The sequence below is a fragment of the Mixophyes fleayi genome, chromosome 1 (genome assembly GCF_038048845.1).
Source record: "Mixophyes fleayi isolate aMixFle1 chromosome 1, aMixFle1.hap1, whole genome shotgun sequence".
In the NCBI taxonomy this organism is placed as follows: Eukaryota; Metazoa; Chordata; class Amphibia; order Anura; family Limnodynastidae; genus Mixophyes; species Mixophyes fleayi.
Window position 1 is genome coordinate 365,930,465 of NC_134402.1, and position 21,316 is coordinate 365,951,780.

Sequence of the window (21,316 nt, forward strand, 5' to 3'; positions counted from 1 at the left end):
ATTAGCCATAGGAACCTCACTGCTATGCATTACCGTCTGTGGCTGGATCACTTATAAATAACTTATTGTATAAATATATTTCAATTATTGGTGCAGTGCGCCAATTTATATCATTGCAAATGTACTGATTTTGATACTGTTTTATACATGTGTATTAGGAATCAGCTCCAATGCTCCGTGTAGACATGATGCAGGGTATGTTATGTGTGTTACTGCAGGATGTTCCATGCATGTAGGGGCATCATTTATTGAACAGAGAATTCCTTAATGTACAAACACAGAAATATTTAAGGGGATAGTGCAAAGTGACCTCCCCAGACACAGAAGGGCAGTCATTGGGCTTGTCAATGTATACCACCCTTTGTGTTAATGTCTATTGCTTATTTACATCATACAATGAAGTCACAGAGTGAAGAAACTCAGGTATGTGACACCTACTCTGTAAGTTTCAACAGCGTTATCTTATGGCAGATACTTCACAATTATGTAGCTACAATATATACCATAAAAAAAGCATACCAAAAAAAATTGTGTTAAATAATAATTTTCTAAACACCTATACATGTATATATATATGCACAAACATATACTTCAAAACATAAACACAAACTTCTAAAGCTTATTTCGGAGCCTTAGAAGTGTAAAGCTGCAATGCAAGTTGCAGTTTTATGAGGCCACGTGTCTACTATTGCTCAAATGAACTTTAAAGGGAAGTGCACAGATTTGTGGACCTTGATAGCTGTCTGTGGGGGCTAAAGTTTGCACGGTCTGATGTGACAAATTGGGTGGACTGGGGGCAAACATACAAGGCACTAGCCCTAATACATACACAGTGCAGGTTCACATTTATTGGCAGTTTGTAATTGTGCCGGTGTACTCACATTGCGATGTACCCAACTACGAAATAGAACAACCCCATATCCATAGATCAAGTCTATACGCATATCTGTGGTTGGATAAATTGTTATGAATCTGCTAATATTTATGCAATAAAATAGATTTTTCACTTTCTATGCGCACACTGGGCCCGAGTCATTAAGGATTGTATCCCGCGACTGTGCTCCTATCATCAGCACAAAATACACATGCTCAGAACCAGACGGTACACAATAGAACACAGGCACGTCCAAGTCATCTCTGAGCGCAGACATTTAGAACAGCCAACGATTTAAGGGAGTGAATCGGGTGGGGATGGGCGAATGCACGTAGACAATACACCTCAATGACGTTCCCATGCAGTCCAAGTTCAAGTCACCTCCGAGCGCAATTGACACTTACTGTAGCCTATGATTTTGGGGAGAGAACAGGGCGGAGAATGGGCGGACTCATGCAGGCAATATACAGTAAGGGGGCTCCTGTGCAGCCACCTCCAAGTCAGACTCAGGCGCACACAGAAGTGCTCTGGTTTTCTGCCGCATCTCTTGCTGCAACTGGGGGCTAGTTTAAGTTCCGAATACTAGTGCTGACAGCTGAGTGTGTGCGCGAGAGCATGTGTTTATGGAGCAACTGTAAAAATGTATTGTATGTAAAATAAACATTAAGGACAGCCTAATAAAAGTTTTTTCCAAGGGGAAAAAAAATGTATATAAAATAAACATTTTTTTTTACATTTCCATGTATAATCATAAATGACTATTATTGGCAGGTAACATTAAATGCTTAATATTTTTTTTTCTATGCGTTCTTTGCGATTTTATATTCCACATAGGTATTGTACACATCCTGCGGTGTCCGGGCTAGTAGACCAGAGTAAACCCACCCAGCGGGTATCACCACACGTAACTTTAGATCCGTTCCTTGTTGACTTCAGGAGTATGAAGAGCCAATTTATGTGTGGTTTATAACAAACACACAATGTGCTCAGTATGTGTGCCTTAATGACTCATAGTCTAACTGCTTCCTGTCACAATATAAACTAAATCATGAAATTGTGCCAGTCTGCCCAGATCATACTGGTCCACTTTTTTGACCTCCTCTCCCTACCGTACAAATCAATGACATTATTATCATCAACAACAACAACAACAACAACAACAACAACAACAACAACAACAACAACAGGGCACCAATTTTGTTTTGGGGACACACTCAGCAATATTACAGATGAATGAGTTCACATTTTTTTTAAAGATATATTCCTTTCATGGTGTCATAAACTTTCCTCAATTCCAAGTAACACTAACCCCCCCCCCCCACCCCCCACCCCGGGGCTGTAACTAGGGCTGTGCAACAGGGGCGACCGCCCAGGGCGCAACGCTGAAGGGGTGCAATTTAGGAATATTTTAGGTTAAATTGGTTAAAATTGAGGGCTAGGGGGGCGGCATTTGTGTTTCTTGCCCAGGGCACTAGAATTCTAAGTTACGGCTCTGCCACACACACCCACACACCCACACACACACACACACACACCCACACACACACACACACAATTTCTAGTAATAATAAACATGGCCACATATTTTCAGTCATTGAATTAAAAGCAAAATACACTTCCAAAGCGTCTTCGTCTCCCAGACCAAAGTCTAAATTTGCCCAGCTATAAAGCAAACATGAAGCTTTAATATAAACAACATTGCTGAACATAGAGCGGGTTAAACAGATTGCAGCAGAGATTGCTTTGTTGAAGCCACTGTATGGAGATATGGGAATGCCTTGCAAGCAGTGTAACTATGAGAAGCGGCTCAGCGAGACTGGATTTAAGCCCTATGTCACTTTCCTATGGGTGCCACTGCCACCTGACTTTGTTTCACAGTTCATCCGGGCACTTTCCCAAGTTCCTCAGGCGACCCCAGCTTTGTGGACGAGGTGAGAGCAGTGAGAACTCAGATCAGGAGACAAGAGAACCCTGTTGGTTCGTGCAGCATTAATGGACGAGATTAATGATTAACATATCAGAGGCAGTGGGTGGTTAATGTACAATTCACAGGTCATTCTGGCGGCACTGATGAAAGGGAAGCACTCCGGACCTCTACTGCTGCAAAACATAAAGGAAGGAGGGTGGGGAGGAACAGAGAGTTCAACAGTACTGGATGCCGTCCATGTGCTGCCTCTACTATAACAATCTGAATTCTATATTGTGGTATCCACTATAGTTACATTAGGAATGGACAAAATAATGTTGTATACAAGAGCCAGTCAGTCAAACCTGCTGTCTAGGGACGTCAGGCACATCTCTGTTGTGACCAAAGTGAACAGGATGTAAAGTGACCCAAGAATAGGGATTATTGATCAACCTTCAAACAAACAATTTCAATTGTGCGCGATTCATTATGAATGCAGCAAGGACAACTATTCACTCTTCCTGATCCCTCGTGCGTCTTTCTAAATACCTTGTCTGCAAGGAAGATGGCCCTGTGTACCCTGCCTTTCATGCTCCTTTGTGTCTATTGATCGCTGTACCTTGGAAACATACACAGAGCATTTAGATGGACCCTAGCATGATGCATAACGGAACGTGGACAGGACAATATAGAGCATGTCCTTCACTTTCCCATATATCTACACTTATGTTGAAAATCTTGCTTCCCCATCTGTTTCTCTGGGTGAGCCTCTGTCCTGCTGTAAAAAACAGGCAATCAACAGATATTTCAAAACTGTAAAGAAGCCTTTATTTTGAATATGGATAAGTAAAGCAGTCAATATTAACACATCACATTGCAAAACCAGAGCCGGAACACCTTATAGCAACAAAACACAAAATAATGTGGAAAAAGATGCAACAAGCCCAATACATATGCAGTAGAGTTGTCTTAATATTGTAACTTAACACAACATTCTCCTGGTTGGTTTAGCTAGGCAGACTGAATAGCGTACAATATATGTATTATGCTGCTTAGTAAACAGGTTGTTGGTGGTTAAGGACTTTTTTGGAGCACATGGCAAGGACAGCTTCCCAGGGACCATGGTTACAATATGACTAAATGCTTCAACACGAAACCCAGCAGCATACACGCTGCATAGTGTATGGAATGCAAAGACGAGCCAAGGGCAGGAATAGGGCTGTGCGTGATGATCACCCACTGTTCTCCCACTGAGAGCCCTCTCAAACACTTTTTTAAATTAATTATTTTTTTTCCTCTTTCATTCCGAGCAGACATTGTACAACATCTTCAATTCATCTCGGAACATATTAATCTGTAGTGACACAAGAATCTCCTTTTATGAATTTTGAAAATAATAAACATTCTGAGCAAGAAAACCATATCCAAAATCTACTAACAATGCCAGGCTCCATCCAATCTAATGAATCTTCTAGACATTTAATTTGATTATTTTTCCCTAGCAAACTGCTATTATTATTATTATTATTATTATTATTATTATTATTAGTGTTTATCTATAGGGTGCAAGTTGAGGTCCGCAGCGCCATGCAGAGCGCAAACAACAAGACAGTACAACAAGACCGGTAATTAAAAGAGAAACAAACGCAATGGAGCAACTTGTAAGATCAGCACATATACAAAATAACACTCCGTGAGGGCGGATTGGATGGGAAGAAGACAATAGTGAATTGAGAACGGGAGGCACTCAGGTATGCGAGGAGTTATAAAGAAATTGCTATTAGAATGTGCTTGTTACAAAAACAATTCATGTATTTCCCTCCATATGGCCAATTATGAATGTGGGTGTATTTTGTTTAATATGCTTTTGGGGCACCCATGTATTGTTTACATAAACACACTATAATCTCCCTTTCATTGACATATTCACAGTTTGTGTGTGCAGGTGGCAATGGCCAAGTGTTCACACACTGGAGGCTCCTTAAAGCAACTGTAAAGACGCATAACTGAGACCTCTTTCTTCTGTTGAAAAATCTTTTCTTTAGGCTGTGTGGTCTTGACAGAGTATTTACCTGTATCTAACACGCTGGCTCTCCTCCGTCACACCTGGGCTCAACACTTAAAGTCTATGTATAGATAAGAGCAGTTCAGCTCTTATTCCAATCCTGACACAGTGACTTGTTTGATTAAACTACAATGGAAAATAATAAAGTCGATGGAATGTGTTTAGGTGATAGAAGGCAAATCATGCATGAGATAGAAACCCCCCACACAATACAGAGCCTCGTTACATAATTACAAATATACAGAATGCTAATGATCTTATAGCAATATCATGTCTGAACTGGCAACAAGAGAGCAAGTAGATAATTGGATAAACTCAGAGGCTCAAACCAGTAAACCTAAGGGCATAGTAGTGCCCATACCAGGGTCGTCCAACGTCTAACGTCTCCAGACGTTTGTAGCCATATTGCAAAAGTCCAGCTATTCCCCGCTTGGGTGGAATCCTATTGGGAAAAATTAGCACGGACAGACAAAGACCACAACCAAGGTCAGATCACGGTCATCTTGTGACTGCATTGTTAGCCAATTCCAAGCAACACATAACTGGAATCATTTTGTACATATACATTGGCTGAATCATGGCATGTATTGTCATCCTAAGTGCTGATCCATATTCTCTTGGTTCAACACAAATGGAGTTTTACACAGGAAAACTATTTATGTAAGTAGGACATGATAGAGATATATAGAGATATCTGATAAAAGCTGCACAAAAGATGCCACAATAAATAATACAGAGATAGACCATGCTGCAAACATCACTTCTGTCCACAGTATGGAGATCAATTTCCTTGCGTTGATCTCCATTTGCTACACAGTGAGGAAACTTGCCTGGCCGAGACCAAACACTTTGTTAAAACACAACCTTTCATAGATAACTCTATTCACATCAACAGTTCTAAGTCACCAAAGTGATTTTAATTGTGTTTGATTATATTCTAGAAGGTGACTGAATTGAATGCTGTTGGACCGCTGTACACCAGGGAGGACTTCCTGCCCTGAATGTGGATGTGTGAGAATGCAGGGGGAGCAATTTTAATATTTATCTTACTGAGGTCTTCTAAAGTGGCCAGAAATTCTCACACTTCAGTTAGGTGTCACAGTTACCCCTGGTTTGACCTCCACAGTGTCCCGGCTTTCAGAAAGGAGGGAGACTTCTCACAGTATCAGTCAACTGTATTTGAACAGTAAACACTTTCGGTTGAGGGTAAACACTTCTGAATGAAGACAGGAGATCATACTTTCCCCTAGTAACCACCTTTCTTAGGAAGGCTGGCGATTCACCGGTATCTGACTTTAGTCATAGGCACGCACAGAAAGGATTACAGATCCCATAAATGCCAAACGGGCTTCATGATGTTTGTCTCTACTACAGTACAGACAATACATGCCTTTGATCCTGAAGTTCCCTTCTACCTGTATGTTTCGAGCACACATATACTAAACATATCTAAGTATTCAGTAGGTCACTTACAACCTGAGAAATAATATTATTAAACTGAGAAATAATATTATTAAACATAAGTGTCCCTTCTTTTAAACACACCGCTGATTAATTCCGTTTTAGAATCTACTAAAACATACATGTAGATGTAGTATGTTCAAATAGACCATCCAAAAGAGTAATGTCATTCTCAATTCCCATTTTTGGTTAGTACCCAGACACAGCCACCGGTTTAAAACAGATAAGTATTAGCAGTACATCATCATTTATTTATATAGCGCCACTAATTACGCAGCACTGTACAGAAAACTCATTCACATCAGTCCCTGCCCCATTGGAGCTTACAGTCTAAATTCCCTAATATAGACACACACTCACACAAAGACAGACAGTCAGGGAGAAACTAGGGTCAATTTTGATAGCAGCCAATTAACCTTCCAGTATGTTTTTGGACTGTGGGAGGAAACCAAAGCACCCAGAGGAAACCCACGCAAACACAGGGAGAACATACAAACTCCACACAGATAAGGCCATGGTCATGATGAACTCATGACCCCAGTGCTGTGAGACACTAGGCCACTGTGCCACCCAACTTGGTAGACAGCAGGAAGTCCAACAGATGAACTGTGCACACCATGTAAGTTAAACCGCACATTGTTTTAATAGCATGGTGTCACTCCTGAATTTTGTATGCTAATTTCTGTAAGCGGTTTAACAATTACATTAAAGTCTATCAGGTCTACTGTGCTGTGGAACGCTGCATGGAACGTTTACACCTTTTAGGCCAAAATAATACAAGATGTTGTATATTTTTTCTTCTTACCATCTTTAAAATCTTTATCACAATGGCCAGAACCATTGGCCAAAAAATCCTGATAATTCTCCCTCTTTAGCATCCAAAATCCATGAAATGACTGCTGTGGACAAAACCGTCTGAAATCAGCTTAGCAAAATGATTAAATAATCTTGAAAAATGTGTTTTTGGGAAAACACAAAGGTGTGTGATACAGCGGGTAAAACAGTAAAACACTCATATGTACTACTAAACATTTCATCAGCAATTGTAATCTACAGAAACACGTTGCTTAGAAAATGCAGGTGTGACACCCTTTAAACTTCTCCCACTACCAAATTTTACATTTAAAGTACATTATAAGATTTTTCCTTAACAAAATGTTCCACAACATCTGGTGAGCTGCATGCTCAGGGCCTGATTATACAATAGGTTGACTAAGCTGCAGCCTAGGATGCAAGACTTTTGGGGAGGTGCAAACATGTTGGGGGTGCAACGCTGCGACAGGGAGAGGTATAAACTGAAATCCATTTTAAATTATAAGAGAATAGTTGTTTTGTAAAGTAAAAACAAAACATTAGTGGAAAACGTAAGGTTTTAATCTTAACAGTAAAGGCTGGAGACAATAGCTATATTTACTAAACTGCAAGTTTGAAAAAGTGGAGAGGTTGCCTATAGCAACCAGATTCTAGCTGTCAATTTGTGGAATGTACTGAATAAATGATAAGTTCTAATTTGACAAAAGTTTATAAGCATCGGTTTGTTCATGCTGTGACTTTACAAAGCCACACTACTTTATTTAAAGGTCATTCATCCATAAAATGACATTTTATACATTTAATTTTATGCTGTTTAGATTAAAAATTGTGGTATATGTCCCTAAGGGGACTCATGCTGTTTTACGCCAAGTTGACCCCATTCCGACAGATAGCAGTCATTTTTCAAATCAACATCAAAGGACCTTATCAGGACAAAAAAAGAATCTCTTAATCTTCTCAGATATGGCTGAGGTCTACTGAGGATTAGCAAACTAACTTTTTAGATCTTGGGCTAATACTGGAAAAAAAAAAGACATGAGAAATAAGAGCAAAGAATAAATTACCAAGATTAAAACAGAATATAGTACATTACAACAAAAAAAAAATCAAAAAGAAAACCTAGTACATAATAATTTTCTCAGTTGACCAATCTGTCTCTAATCATACTCATTAAAAAGTGAAAATCATATTTAACATTTGCAAATGTTTATGCATTATATTCAGCAGCGGCATAACAAGAAAATTAAAAATGTAACAAGTTAATAAAATAGAATAGAATAGAACATTTACTTTAGGCAAACTTTTACATGCTTAGAGCACAAAGATATTTTTTCATAATTAAACAATTTACATGGCAGGGTTAGTTTGGTAGATACACTGGGCCAAACTTGCCAACTTTTGGCATTTGCGGGGGGGCGGGGCGAAAATGCTGCGCTTCACCGCGAATCGCGTCATTTCGGGAAGGTAATTACCGGATGCGGGTGACTTGCCAGCTCTCCCGGGAGTCCGTGAGACCGACCTGAATTTCAGGAGTCTCCCGGACATTCCGGGAGAGTTGGCAAGTATGCACTGGGCCTGATGCTTAGACTAGTTTGTGTAGCGTAAACAATGACACTTTGCATGCCCCTAGAGAGATCATATGTGAGAATCTGACATTTGCGCATCTTTATAACTGGAGAGGCGGAACGGGTGAGGGAAGGGGCGGTCTAACCTAGGCCAAGGACAGGAAGGACATGTTCATTCAAATGGGCAGGCAAGCACAAAGACACATATACACCTGCTAGAAGCCAGGTGCAAATACATGCCGATCAGGATAACGGTTGTCAGCATTAGCTAGCCGCTTCTGATTGGCCGATTGCGAATTCAGCTCTAAAGTGGATTCTATAGGCACATTTTATTTTGTTACTACATTCATTTTTATGCAAAAAGGAGTATTATATCTGCTGTATTATATCAAGCTTAATAAAAAAAATTCCAGAAAACTGGAATATTGTGGGCCACTCCCACGGACTACTAGCTGGTAGAAACCTCTTTCAGTAAATGTGAAGCCTGTTTATAGTCTATGGAAAGACGTTGTCTGAACATTACAAGAGCCTTTCAGATGTGCAGTTTCCTTTGAGGTTATTTGAGGCCTAGGACATATGAAATTACACAGAGCCCTTAGGCCTAAAGTTTCTCACATTGCATGATAACTATTTAGCTGCAGAACAGATACAGAGCCGACTGGCTATCCCCTTCCACAGCACGTTTAGCTTGTTCTGTCCTTCACGGCCTGACCCTTTGTACTGTGCAACGCAAAAGGAGCCTCCGTTGGTCACACTGGGAGTAAAAACTACAGACTGCAACCTTGGTTAAAATAAAGAAATAAATCTGCTTTACTTAGAATAATTTATTTACTTATTAGCACAGTACCAAGTATGAGTTTTAAGAAAACTGTTCCTATTCATTATACTGTACAACATTTACTGGACTGTATCATAATCATACAGTTATAAAATAATGTTGTGATCTAAAGTGGATGTAAAAATTGAACCACCACCACCAGCACACCTTTGTTCCATACTCATCACTGACATTTATATTTTATACAAATCTGTACAGAGTGCACCACATACAGTCTACAGATGAATTATTTGGGGAATTCCTACATGCACAGTGTCCACTACACAAAAGGACTTGAATATAAAACCAGCACAGTTTCTGTGTCCTGTCATACTTTTAATGGGGCCCACTTTGCATTGTAGCGGAGAAGGGCATTTACGGGCAATGTGGTAAGAAGACTGGCACACAAAATTGCCATGCGTAATAAAGACAGTACCCATATACCATCACTCTGAATTCATTTAACCCATACGTACTGCTGAACAGAGCAGTATTTTAGTAGAGAAATGGAAACCAAAAATTCAATTGAAGGGGGCGATCATAAAGTTGTAAAACGTTAGACTTTGTTGTGATGCTTCGCAAATGTTTCAGTCTTCCCCACACCTAAGCGTGCTTCCAGGTTACAGAGATGTGTCCTGAGAGTGGAAGGTTGGCAGGATACCTTAATGGAAGCATTAGGCACAAAATGACATAAAGACCTGCTCTATGTATCACATTTATAGAAGAATATCATGAAAATAAGCTCTATTTATAAACATAGTATACATTCCCTTTAATTTCACAGTTTGAAACACCCTGTATCATCAATGTCTGAACAATGCTATGATCTATGCCAATGATGGGCAATCTGATCCACTTCGGGGGTAGCATGGGGAGCCCTCTAACCTTTATAAGGGCCGCACATTATTCTTAATCTTAGTAATAAGTGAAAAGTATACATTTAATCGAAGAAAGAAACACCTATCTTAAACAACACATCAGCAGTCATTTTAAACAATAGTTTAAGGCTATAACAAACAAATCTATCAAGGCAGGAAGGATCTGTGGACCTCAGGTGAAGACTCGGAGGGCCACATGCTACCCTGGGGCCTCCGGGTGCCCATCCCTGATCTACCTGGTGCATATTATTACATCAGTTACGTTTGCCAGACACATCCTTACATCCAAACATGTTGAGATATCCTGAAAGGTGAATCAGGTTCAGTTCCCGCGGATGCAATGTCCACAGTAGTTGAATTTACATTACAGATAAGAATTCTAGAACAGTTTTCCAGTGGCGATCCTCCCATTTACTACCTAACTGAAGCTCTGTGTGCGTATTTCTCAGATTCCTGCCGTCTCAGACACACACCTGAGAGAATGCTTGGGGAGGCTGCGGTTACATGCATAAACACTCAATTCCTCTTTGACAAGTCTGGACATTGCTTGCTTTTTAGTCTAGGCAGAAAAGATCATGGAGGGCCTCCCAACCCCCTCTTCTCCGTTTTTCCCACCCACCGCTACCTGATGAACATCAAAGAGAGTATGATAAGGCTGCAGAGGCAGGTGTCCACCCTGCAGGGGGAAGGGGAGTGAAGCAAGATGTACATGATTGCCAATTGCCACTGTGCCTTGATTACTGGAGGCTCATTGGGTGGCTAGAAAGACAGTTAGTTAATATATTCACAGAAGGTCCAACCTTTGAAATGTCAAAACCTAACACAGAGCTATTTAACTTTCATCCTGTGACCAATCACACAAACAAATAAACGTTTGTAGTAATCATCAGTATAGTTTGAACCCAACAAAGATGGTTTTATGTTGACTTGTAGAATATGCAGAGATTTCTTTACCAGCTAGAGAGCCTCAGATTGCATACGTCTGTTTTACACCTAAAAAGTACAGATGTCCGACACTTTCATAACTGTTTAAAAGTTTTGCTATAAAGAAATGTCTAAATTAGGCAGGTACGAGTATTTAACACCACATATGTCCGACCAATACGTCTGAACCAAACCGCCAGAAGTGGTCGGCTTTAATGAATCGGCTTTAACTTAAAAGCAGCATGAAACTCTAGAATGTGCACGTTTACGATGACTGTAACCGAAAATGTATCTCGTCTACTTCATGAGACTGAAAAATGCCAAATCAGAGTTTTATACGTCTCTAAATAACACAAGATGACTTCAAAATTACTTTGTAGATAAATGAAATAAAGCAGACATGTCAGCACTATGTTCTCAATAATTTTTGAGATAAAGTTCAAAGGCTTTAAAAATATTTTCATAGGCAAAATATGCCAAATATATTTTCTCAACAGCAGCCATAAACTTCACATCCTGTTGGCAGCACAATGACAGTAAGAGGAGGAAAGTCTTATTCTTTTAAGGTGGAGAAATTGACTTCAGAAACTGAACTGCCAGAAGATTTGCAATTTCCTGGATAGTTTTCTTGTGTGAATCCTGCATCGTTAAGCGATACAAGGGGCCGATGTCAAGACCCTCTCTGCAACCGTGCTATTTCCAACTGCTCCAGAGCGAGGGCTGCACATTGTGATCTCTCTAATGATGGGATGGAAGAACTGACTGCATAGGAATCATTCTGGAGCAATGCAGAACGGATACACCTCATCCGTTTTTGCCACTAATTATTGGCTTCGTTCAGACACTACCCAGTAGACACTTGTCTTTGGTACATCATATCTAAATAGTGAATCTTAGAAAGTGGCCCCTTTCTTGCCAACAAGAGGCCTATACTATTGACAAGCTGTTACACTAGAAGGAGTTATTTAAAAAAATAAAAAAGGAAAGAGTTCAAAGACAGTGAGAGCAAGAGAGCGAAACAGTGAGCGAGAGTGAAAGAGAGCGAAACAGTGAGCGAGAGTGAAAGAGAGCAAAACAGTGAGCGAGAGTTAAAGAGAGCAAAACAGTGAGCGAGAGTGAAAGAGAGCGAAACAGTGAGCGAGAGTGAAAGAGAGCGAAACAGTGAGCGAGAGTGAAAGAGAGCGAAACAGTGAGCGAGAGTGAAAGAGAGCGAAACAGCGAGCGAGAGTGAAAGAGAGCATATCCTTTATTTAATGATCCAAAAAATGCTAACAGAACCAAAAACTGTTGCTCCTATGCCGCACTACACTCTCCTTTCCCCATTCAGCTTGTTTGAAACAAGGTGAGCAGGTGAAGATGGCTCTCTCTCTTGAACTTATCATTACCTTGAAGAGAGAGGGTCACTGACACCCAACTGGCATGTTTGAAAGAGGATGAGCGGGAAGAATACAATGCGGTGCAGCAAGGAACCATTAGACACATCACAAATCATGAGCTAAATTAATTGTAACTTCAAATATGAAGGAATCTAACAGAACAGTTTACAAGTCTAATGTAACACCACTGTAAACAAACTTCCAATTATTAATATTAAATTATTAAATAGCAAAGAATATTAAATGTAACAATGTGCATAGCAGGCAATACATACAGGGAAGGAACTCTAGCAATTACAACATTATTATGATTGCAAGCATGGAGAGACAATGTGGACGAGGATGCACAAGAATTTATAATCTAGGAGTAAAAGGGGGCTGGAATATATGGTGCATGAAGTATGTGATTTCTCAGTCTTACTGTGTATTGTAAAGTAGTTAGTAGTGATAAATGACTAGATCAAGTTGTTGCAGAGTGAGACTGTAAGCTTGAATGAGGAGAAAAAAAAACCCAACTTTTAACAGTATTTAAATGTCCAGTATCATGTTCAGCACAATTTAATGTTTTTTAGGAGTCCAAGAACATTTTCCAGCAGATATGCAATCTATGTAATGCTCAACTCAGTATAGTTATTTGAGTAATGGGATATTAAACTATTAAAGCAACACTAAAGCTTTCTATACAGATATTTAGCTAAAATACATAGAGGGTTAAATTATCTAACTCCGACTGATGTGTCTGAAATAAATACAATATACGAAGTGTTAGTGTGATGACTAAACGAGAAGAAACTAGCCCAATATCTTTGTCTTGGCAAAACTCCTACAAAACCCGCAGGGAAATAAGAGGAAAAGGCCTGAAAATCAGATTTAATTGATTAAAGGAGTGCGGAAACCAAAAATAAATATGCCATTCCCTGCCAAAAATCTAACACCAATGTAATTACACACAGAAAATAGAGTGCGTGTATTTTTTGAGTACAAAATGATGATGTGTGCACATACATATAATTAACACTTAAAGCGGCAATCCCACATAGAAGCTTTTTTTATTTCTTTAAATAGCAAGTTAAGTGTCTCTTAAGCATGCATCTGATAGTCATTTTTCTTAGCTGTCTGTTTATAAATCATGATCTCCTTTTCAAAACCTCACTGGAGGTTACCAAATATGGCAGCCAGTTACTCAGGCACAGGCTCACAGCTCTCAGCATGCGAAGGCAAAGGGAGAAGCAAGGAGGGAAGTATTTTATATTACACAAACAGATAGAGCTCAAAGAGGCAATACAAAGCCTCTCTCTGCTCATAGCATCATGTGCCATGCGACTGTGGTTGCCATGGTAATCCATGCCACTGTGCAGTATAAAAAATAATTTCTAGCCACCTGAATAAACAAACTGTGGAAAAATGGTAAATACTAAGACTATTCTTCTAGCCACTGCCACGGTGATTCATGAAAATAGATGTGTCTTTTTGCATAGGACTGCTGCCTCCAATTCTTATTCAATAGCTTTGGACAGCATATGAAAATATAACTATATTGGGGTGGTAAATGTATAAAAATCAACTAAATTTTAATTTATTTTTGTCCAACACTTGTTTTGATCTATTTATTGGTCTACGACACAATTTGCTAATTATAATAAAGATGACGGATTCATAAATTAAAATTCAGTGGCTTGATTCCGTTTATTAACACCGACTCAAGCTGGCCACAAACATGGCCTCTTTACCAAAGAAACAAAGCTGTGGACAATATGGACACGTAAGAGGCTACAAGGTCTAGCTTCGATTACTTCATCTCCTGCAGTTCTGTGTATAAGCAGTTATGAAGAATGAATATAGTAATACGCTCCTACCCTAGCCAAAACGCACCTAAAAATCGCAAATGTGGCCTGGACAAGAATCTAAGCTGTCTAAAAAGACAAATGTGTGGGAAACTACATGTAAAGCCATAATTAATATAAGACGGATTTCAAACTGGATCAACTTGTATTTAGAATTGTAGTTGTCATTCATGGAAATTGCTTATTGTAACTTGTACTAGGATGAAAAGCCATGCAAGGTCATTACCTTTCCCAAGACAGTTAGACATGGTTTCGGATCCAATTCAGGCTGTTCCAGTTTCACCACTCCAACCCAGCCATACTCGTACAAATCTTCCTCGTCATTGTTATTGCAAAGTCCCAATGGGTGCATCTGTAACACATGAATATCAAGCAATAATTAGATAGTGAAGATGCTGTAAACATTGATAGCATATTTCCAAGATAATTCCCCAGTGTATCATTTCAATACACATCTAAAACAGATTAACCCATCTAAGTTACCATTATCTAGTAAAGCGAAAGCAATTGTACAACCTGGCTACAATGCAGTACAGTACTCACAGAAGACTTGTTGGGTACACACTACAGAAAATTCTGACCAACGTGTTATGTACAACCATTGTATCAACGAATGAAGTTCCGATCAGTCAGCCAATTACTGCATACACACTATTTAAACCATTTTGCCCGACTTAGCATCTGGGCAGCCATTTTTGTCCGTCATAACATTGCTTCAAAAGATTGTGACTCTGTACACACTGAACTGATATATGGCCTCCCAGCAGCAATATGCTCAATAAATTTGAATAACAGGCTGAACTTCAGCAAAAAAACTCCCACAGACAAGGATTCCGGAAATGGAAATACGTCATTGCCATTTGTTCTATAGCACAAAAGTATAATGAGACTATACACGTTCACATGTGTTAAAAATACATGTTCTATACACTTGCATATAGGAAAATATAAATGACATATGGAACATATAAAAAAAGGTTTCTTATTGCAGGTTTCTTATTCTCATTAAAAGAACGCTATTGCCATTTGGACACCGCATCACATGGGAGACGTAGAGGCGATATCATAAGTTTATAATTACACGCCCAGAAAGGCTACACTGTTGGAGGAACTATCGGCAGAGTGTCGGATAATTGGTTGTGAGTTCGTGCACACTGCAGGATTGGAACGACGTTGTTCCATCGCTGAATGAGATTTCCAAATCAGTTTGAAAATCTCAATCAACAATTTCAGTGGCTTTAGAAGAACCATCGGTCTTCGTTTCACTGTACACACTAAAGAGATATCGGGCTGAACGGTCGTTTATCGTCAGATTAACCCAATAATCGGCTGAAAACACCGCAGTGTGTACCTAGCCTCAATAATGGATCCAGAATACAAACAGCGGGCAGCACGGTATATTGTAAAAAACTTGCACCAAGAAGTAGATATGAGATATGCCAGGTTAGCACCAGTGTAGATCGTAAACATATAGTCATTAAAATGTCCATAATGCACTAATTTAAGATACATATGCAATGACTGATAGCTGAATAACACCCTAATACTGCAAGAGGAGCTAGCAAACAATATTTTAAAAAGGTTTGATGCTCTAGTCATGAGAGAAGAGATCCCAAACTGTGTCTAAGAAGTGATCATCTCCACACGCAGCACGGATTTCGTATTATTGAGCTTTAGATAAAGAGGGATTTTCTTTTCCAGTAATATTTTAGGGGGATGTGTAAGATGAGAAAAGAAAAAGGGGAGAGGGTTGGCCAGTCTTAAAAGGGCCTAAAAGTTTCTATGAAATGTGTGAGCCTTTAATCCGATTATCTTGATAAAGACAAAACAAAGGGGGAAAAGGGAGTTTTGTGTATGGGGATGGTTGCAGGCAGAGAGCACAGGGTGAGGAGAGGCAAATTATTGTCCTTAAATCTTTCTCATGGGTCACAAATTTTTATGACAAGTTTCACTTTGATTTAAAATCTCCTTTATCTCCCATTGATCAGCACAGACAGCTCTGCTATTGATCCAGACATTCTCACCACATCAGCACCCTGATAACAGCAAGACATACTTAATTGTATAAGCATTTTGCATGTACAGTTTTATTGGTATCCATATATGGAGAACATGCATGCCCCAAAAATACAAACGCAATGAATATATGATATTATTTTTTGGTAATGTGCGGTGTTAGTTGTACAATTCATTCTGAATGGGCTATGTTTATGAAAGCTTTATTCGTGTTTAGTTCCTGGCCAACACAACTGTACAGTTTGTCTACTTGTGTATTTTTAAGGCTCCCAATTCCTCCAAAAAACAGACTCATTGTTAATATATTGTTCTTGCAGTTTTCTTATTACTATTACTACTAAGCTACAATCCCTCCCTTCCATAAAGACCCGTTGCCCACACACAGAGCAGGAAGTCACTTTTCTTCTCGCCCATTATCCAGACTATCAATTCAATAGAGAGTAGTGAGGCACTTGCCACTTCATGCCGCAGTGAGGCCACTCCTTAGGTAATTGATAGACGGCTGGATCTTCAAGAGTAAAAGATCAACACGCAACATACAAAATGGCTGCTTCCACAATCAAAAGGCGACGGGTACAGACGGCCCCACACACTTGTGCAGAAACTAGTGCAACCTATTCCTACCGATTAGAACTGGTCATTTTTATTTACAGAGTCCACTTATCAGAGAATGCACACCCACAAAATTCTAGGAATACATTAAAAAAAAAAACATTCCGGGGTACAGATCATCTTAAAAAAAAGACCTATCATCATCATCATCAACATTTAGCGCCAGCAAATTCCGTAGCGCTTAAGCCCTATGCATTCTTCCCAAAATTTCCAATGACCAAAGAAAAAAATGTAAGTACATTTATTCTTGCATTCATATCCATTCATGCACGTTTTCATCAGTGTTAAGATCATAGTTGCCCTACTCTCCCGGAATGTCCAGGAGACTCCTGAATTTCTGGGAGTTCTCCTGGGAGAGCAGGGCAACCCCCCGGTTCCTAAACACTTTAATAGTAAAGTGGCAGGGGTGGGGCTTAGGGCGCAAATCGAGCATCGTCGTTGCCCCAACCCCTGCTGTAATTGGTCAGAAAATGTGATTTAGGGGGCTGGAACAAATGACGCAATCTGCTGGGCTCACCTCCCCCGATCTCCCGGAGCACTCCTTGCCAAAGTGAGCAAGTATGGTTAAGATGCAATCACATGAACAGCAGTTATGTTTTCAATAAATTAGTGGAAAATTTTCTTGCTACAACTCAAACTTAAAAGCAGACGACTTGGATTGAAATTTGAATAAATGCAATTTCCAGTATCTGATGTGGTAGGATGTCTGCACAACTCACATGCATGTGAGCAATAAGCCACTGGAGATTGCTTTAGTAATTTTAACTAATAATTACAACACAGAGCCCTAAATGAAACAGAGACTCTACATTATGTTTGATACATTTACCACACAAACATATAACAAGGTGGAACTGTACTGGGTGAACAACACATATTCAGCTTCAAGCATGATATAAGCACCCAGAGCTGTTTTTCATGGGATATGTAAAAAATTGGGTGTACACACATTGTAGGAAACTGAGCAGAGTCAGATATTTCACACATATATTAAAGTTCATATCACTATGTCTAGAACGTAGATATTTAGGCTGGAATGTTTTTCATCTGAATATCACACAGAACAGACTGTCATCTCTTCACACCTGAGCAAGACATCCTCAACAAATACAAAAATGTCACTTACAGGAAATAATCATTTTAAATTATGTTAGCAGACATTCCTTAAGCGTCCCGGTAAATACACTCCATCAGGATTACCCAAAAGAGATCAAAAGAGGAGAAATCTACATAATGAATTTAAAAATAATCTACAAGGATAAAACACAACAGTGATGGCTTGGTGAGCATTTCAAAAAACGGACAGTTAAATAATTTCTGGATAGTATAATCCTGTTAGAATCACAATTTGCCACACTGAGCCCAGGATCATTCAGTTGATATGCATAAGAGACCAGGGGGTAAATGTATCAACCAGCAGATTCTGCAAGTCACCAATTTACGGCGACTTTACAGGGGAAACTGTAGACAACAATCACTTTCAAGGCAAAACTTGTCTTGAAAGCCATTCGGCAAGTCGCCGAAAATTGGCAACTTGCAGAATCCGCTGGTTGATACATTTACACCCAGGCAGCAAATGAGACATTACCACTGTGGTTGGTGGGGGGAGCAAATTCAAATTTTTCCTGCAACAGCTTATGGTAGAGATGTCCAAATGGAAACCTATAAACACATATGTGAGATAAGTACCATTAAAGAGCATACACACTGCAAAAGCAATATATTGTGTCCTGTTGGACTGCACATAACAAGTAACCTGACTCTACTAGCCGGGCAACCTTATCAGTCGCTGCTGGCACTGCCAACACTGGTTATTAATGTGCCAACCATAGCACCCATGGACAGGTACAATTATTGCCATTGTCTTGCTCTGCTTGAGGCGGAGAACACTATGAGAGACATATTTGTGTTTTACCCATTAAAGTCGCCTCTGTATCTTGTCCACTGCCAACACTGCTCTTTCAGCGTAGGACAAAACATTTCCTTTTCGTCACAAAGGGCAGAGTTTGCCCTATTGTTTGAGATTAAACCTGTTATGGTACAACGATTATGGGGAATTTTAATTACAAACCTGAGCTTTTTCATAATGCAAATTACAGGTGAAGCTGGGCTAATGTCTGCAAACAGACAGACACAGCCTACAATAATTTCAGCATCCAACAGATCACTCACTGTCACAGACCTTTTATTTTAGGCCAAAATTAATTGATGTTTTCTAGGAAACCGCACTCCCATTCTACAGCAGACATCATGGGAAGTCATCTGCTCCTGCTTGGCAAACAAAAGGTTTATTTTTAAACCATGTAAAACCTATGTTTAAGCTTCCACAATAAATCTTGGAAATTTGGGTGTTCATTCTAAAACTGTACTAGAACATGGATCCATCATATATTCTGCATTCAGCATAGTTCTTAAATGAAATGCCTAAACTTATTAAGGATTGAATGCTACACATCCTTCCCACACCGCTATCCGGAAGCTTTGTATCCAATGCCTGGTACTTCTACTATTCTGGAGATAATACCCAAGGGGTGAACGGAGTGTTGTGAGTAAGGAGAGTGAGGGTTTGGACACAATAGTATTTAAAAACAGTAGTTGGAAGTGTTTAAGAAAACCTTGTACTTTGTCCTCAATCATAAACGTGTTCTCAAACCTTCGCTACGGCATACTATGTACTTACTTAACTTTCTCATTGAACTCCAATGTAATTTAACCTAGCATTAACGCTTCCGAGTGCTGCAGACAACATTGCAATTGACGCAAAGGGAAGCAAACACTAGACAGAATGTGTGTGCACAGGTTCAGTCTCTTACATTGATTTGTTTTCACCATCAGCATCAAAGATTGTTTAATAATTCTTTAAGAACATGTGTTAAACATTTAAAATGAACACCTTTTTGTACAGAGAGATAAGTAGAGATCGCTGTATGACAAAAAAAAAAAAAAAAGTGTATACCGTTCAGAACAAACCCAATCCAAATCCACCTACAGTGTCCACTGCATATATAGTCCTAATGCCCACCCCACTGAGTTCCATGCCTAGAGTCACAGAATTTGCTCACCATACTCATATAGAACAGCAAGTACTGACTACATACAGCTACACACCCAGCATATCAGCCACATGCCCAGGATATAGTCTTATGCCAGCATAACAGTGTAACCCCCATAACAGTTCTATGATCAGACACGTCAGAGCACATTACTGGACAGCCACAACCTTGGATGTCACCCAAATGAACCAATGTTGTCTGATGATCTAGAATACTTACTTATGTTTACTTATATTTCCCCATAATAGAGAAAGAATAGGTTTTATTCATAGTTTCTACATACAGTTTATTCTCAGCATGCTAAGATTAAGCATCAAACGGTCATCTTTTGGAGCCTGATAATGTCTCTGACTGATCCACTGTGGCACAACACTAACAAAGAGTATAACATTAGTATATCATTATCAGGTAATAACAGATGTGTACAGCGCTGGATCACATGACATGCTACTTGTAACTCTCTAGCGCAGCTGCCGTACACAAAACTGCTCAGGGTTCGCACAGTGAATTTCTATGAAACTGTAATAAAGACTACATTTGAATATCTCTCGTTGATTTACAATAGTATGAACATATAACCCCCATTTTATGTGTTTTGTCAGGATCTGTGAAAATGTGCCCAGTACAAATACAGGTCATTGTCCAGTGAACATGATAGCGGAGGTCATGTTGTACTACGCTATAAACAGTCCCTCCATACTATTCAGGAATCATGGAAACAAAGGGCTTCATTAAAATAGAAATTACTTTGTGGTATTTCAGAATGTATAGTAAACTATGTTCATATATAATGTTATATCAGGAAATGTATCTGTGTATACAAAATTTAGCACAACAAAAAAATAAATTGACTTTACAGCGACTTTACATTAATCTCAATTGTTTCTCTTTGGCCATCTGAAATCTTAGAAAGATAAGGATAATGTGAAAGTAAGACTGAAACACACAGGTATGGCTGTAATTTTCCAATTGGAGAGGTGACATTAAAATACACAAAATTCTGAAATGCCGACTCTCCAGTCTCCTGCAGGGGACGGACACATATAAATCACATCTCAGCTGGTGGGAGATATGGTGCAGGGCTCCTCTCACCTCATCTCCCCTCATCACTA

At 39.4% G+C, this 21,316-nt stretch overlaps 1 protein-coding gene across 2 annotated transcripts in view; it reads right to left on the reverse strand.

Annotated features, from left to right (window-relative positions):
• The window catches only part of ZNRF3 (zinc and ring finger 3), a 116,644-nt gene that overhangs the window by 19,874 nt on the left and 75,454 nt on the right, over positions 1–21,316 (reverse strand). For both annotated transcript variants that reach the window (XM_075178550.1, XM_075178551.1), the window contains exon 2: positions 14,750–14,875. In XM_075178550.1, coding sequence (XP_075034651.1) covers positions 14,750–14,875 — 126 coding nt within the window. The remainder of the gene's footprint in view (positions 1–14,749; positions 14,876–21,316) is intronic.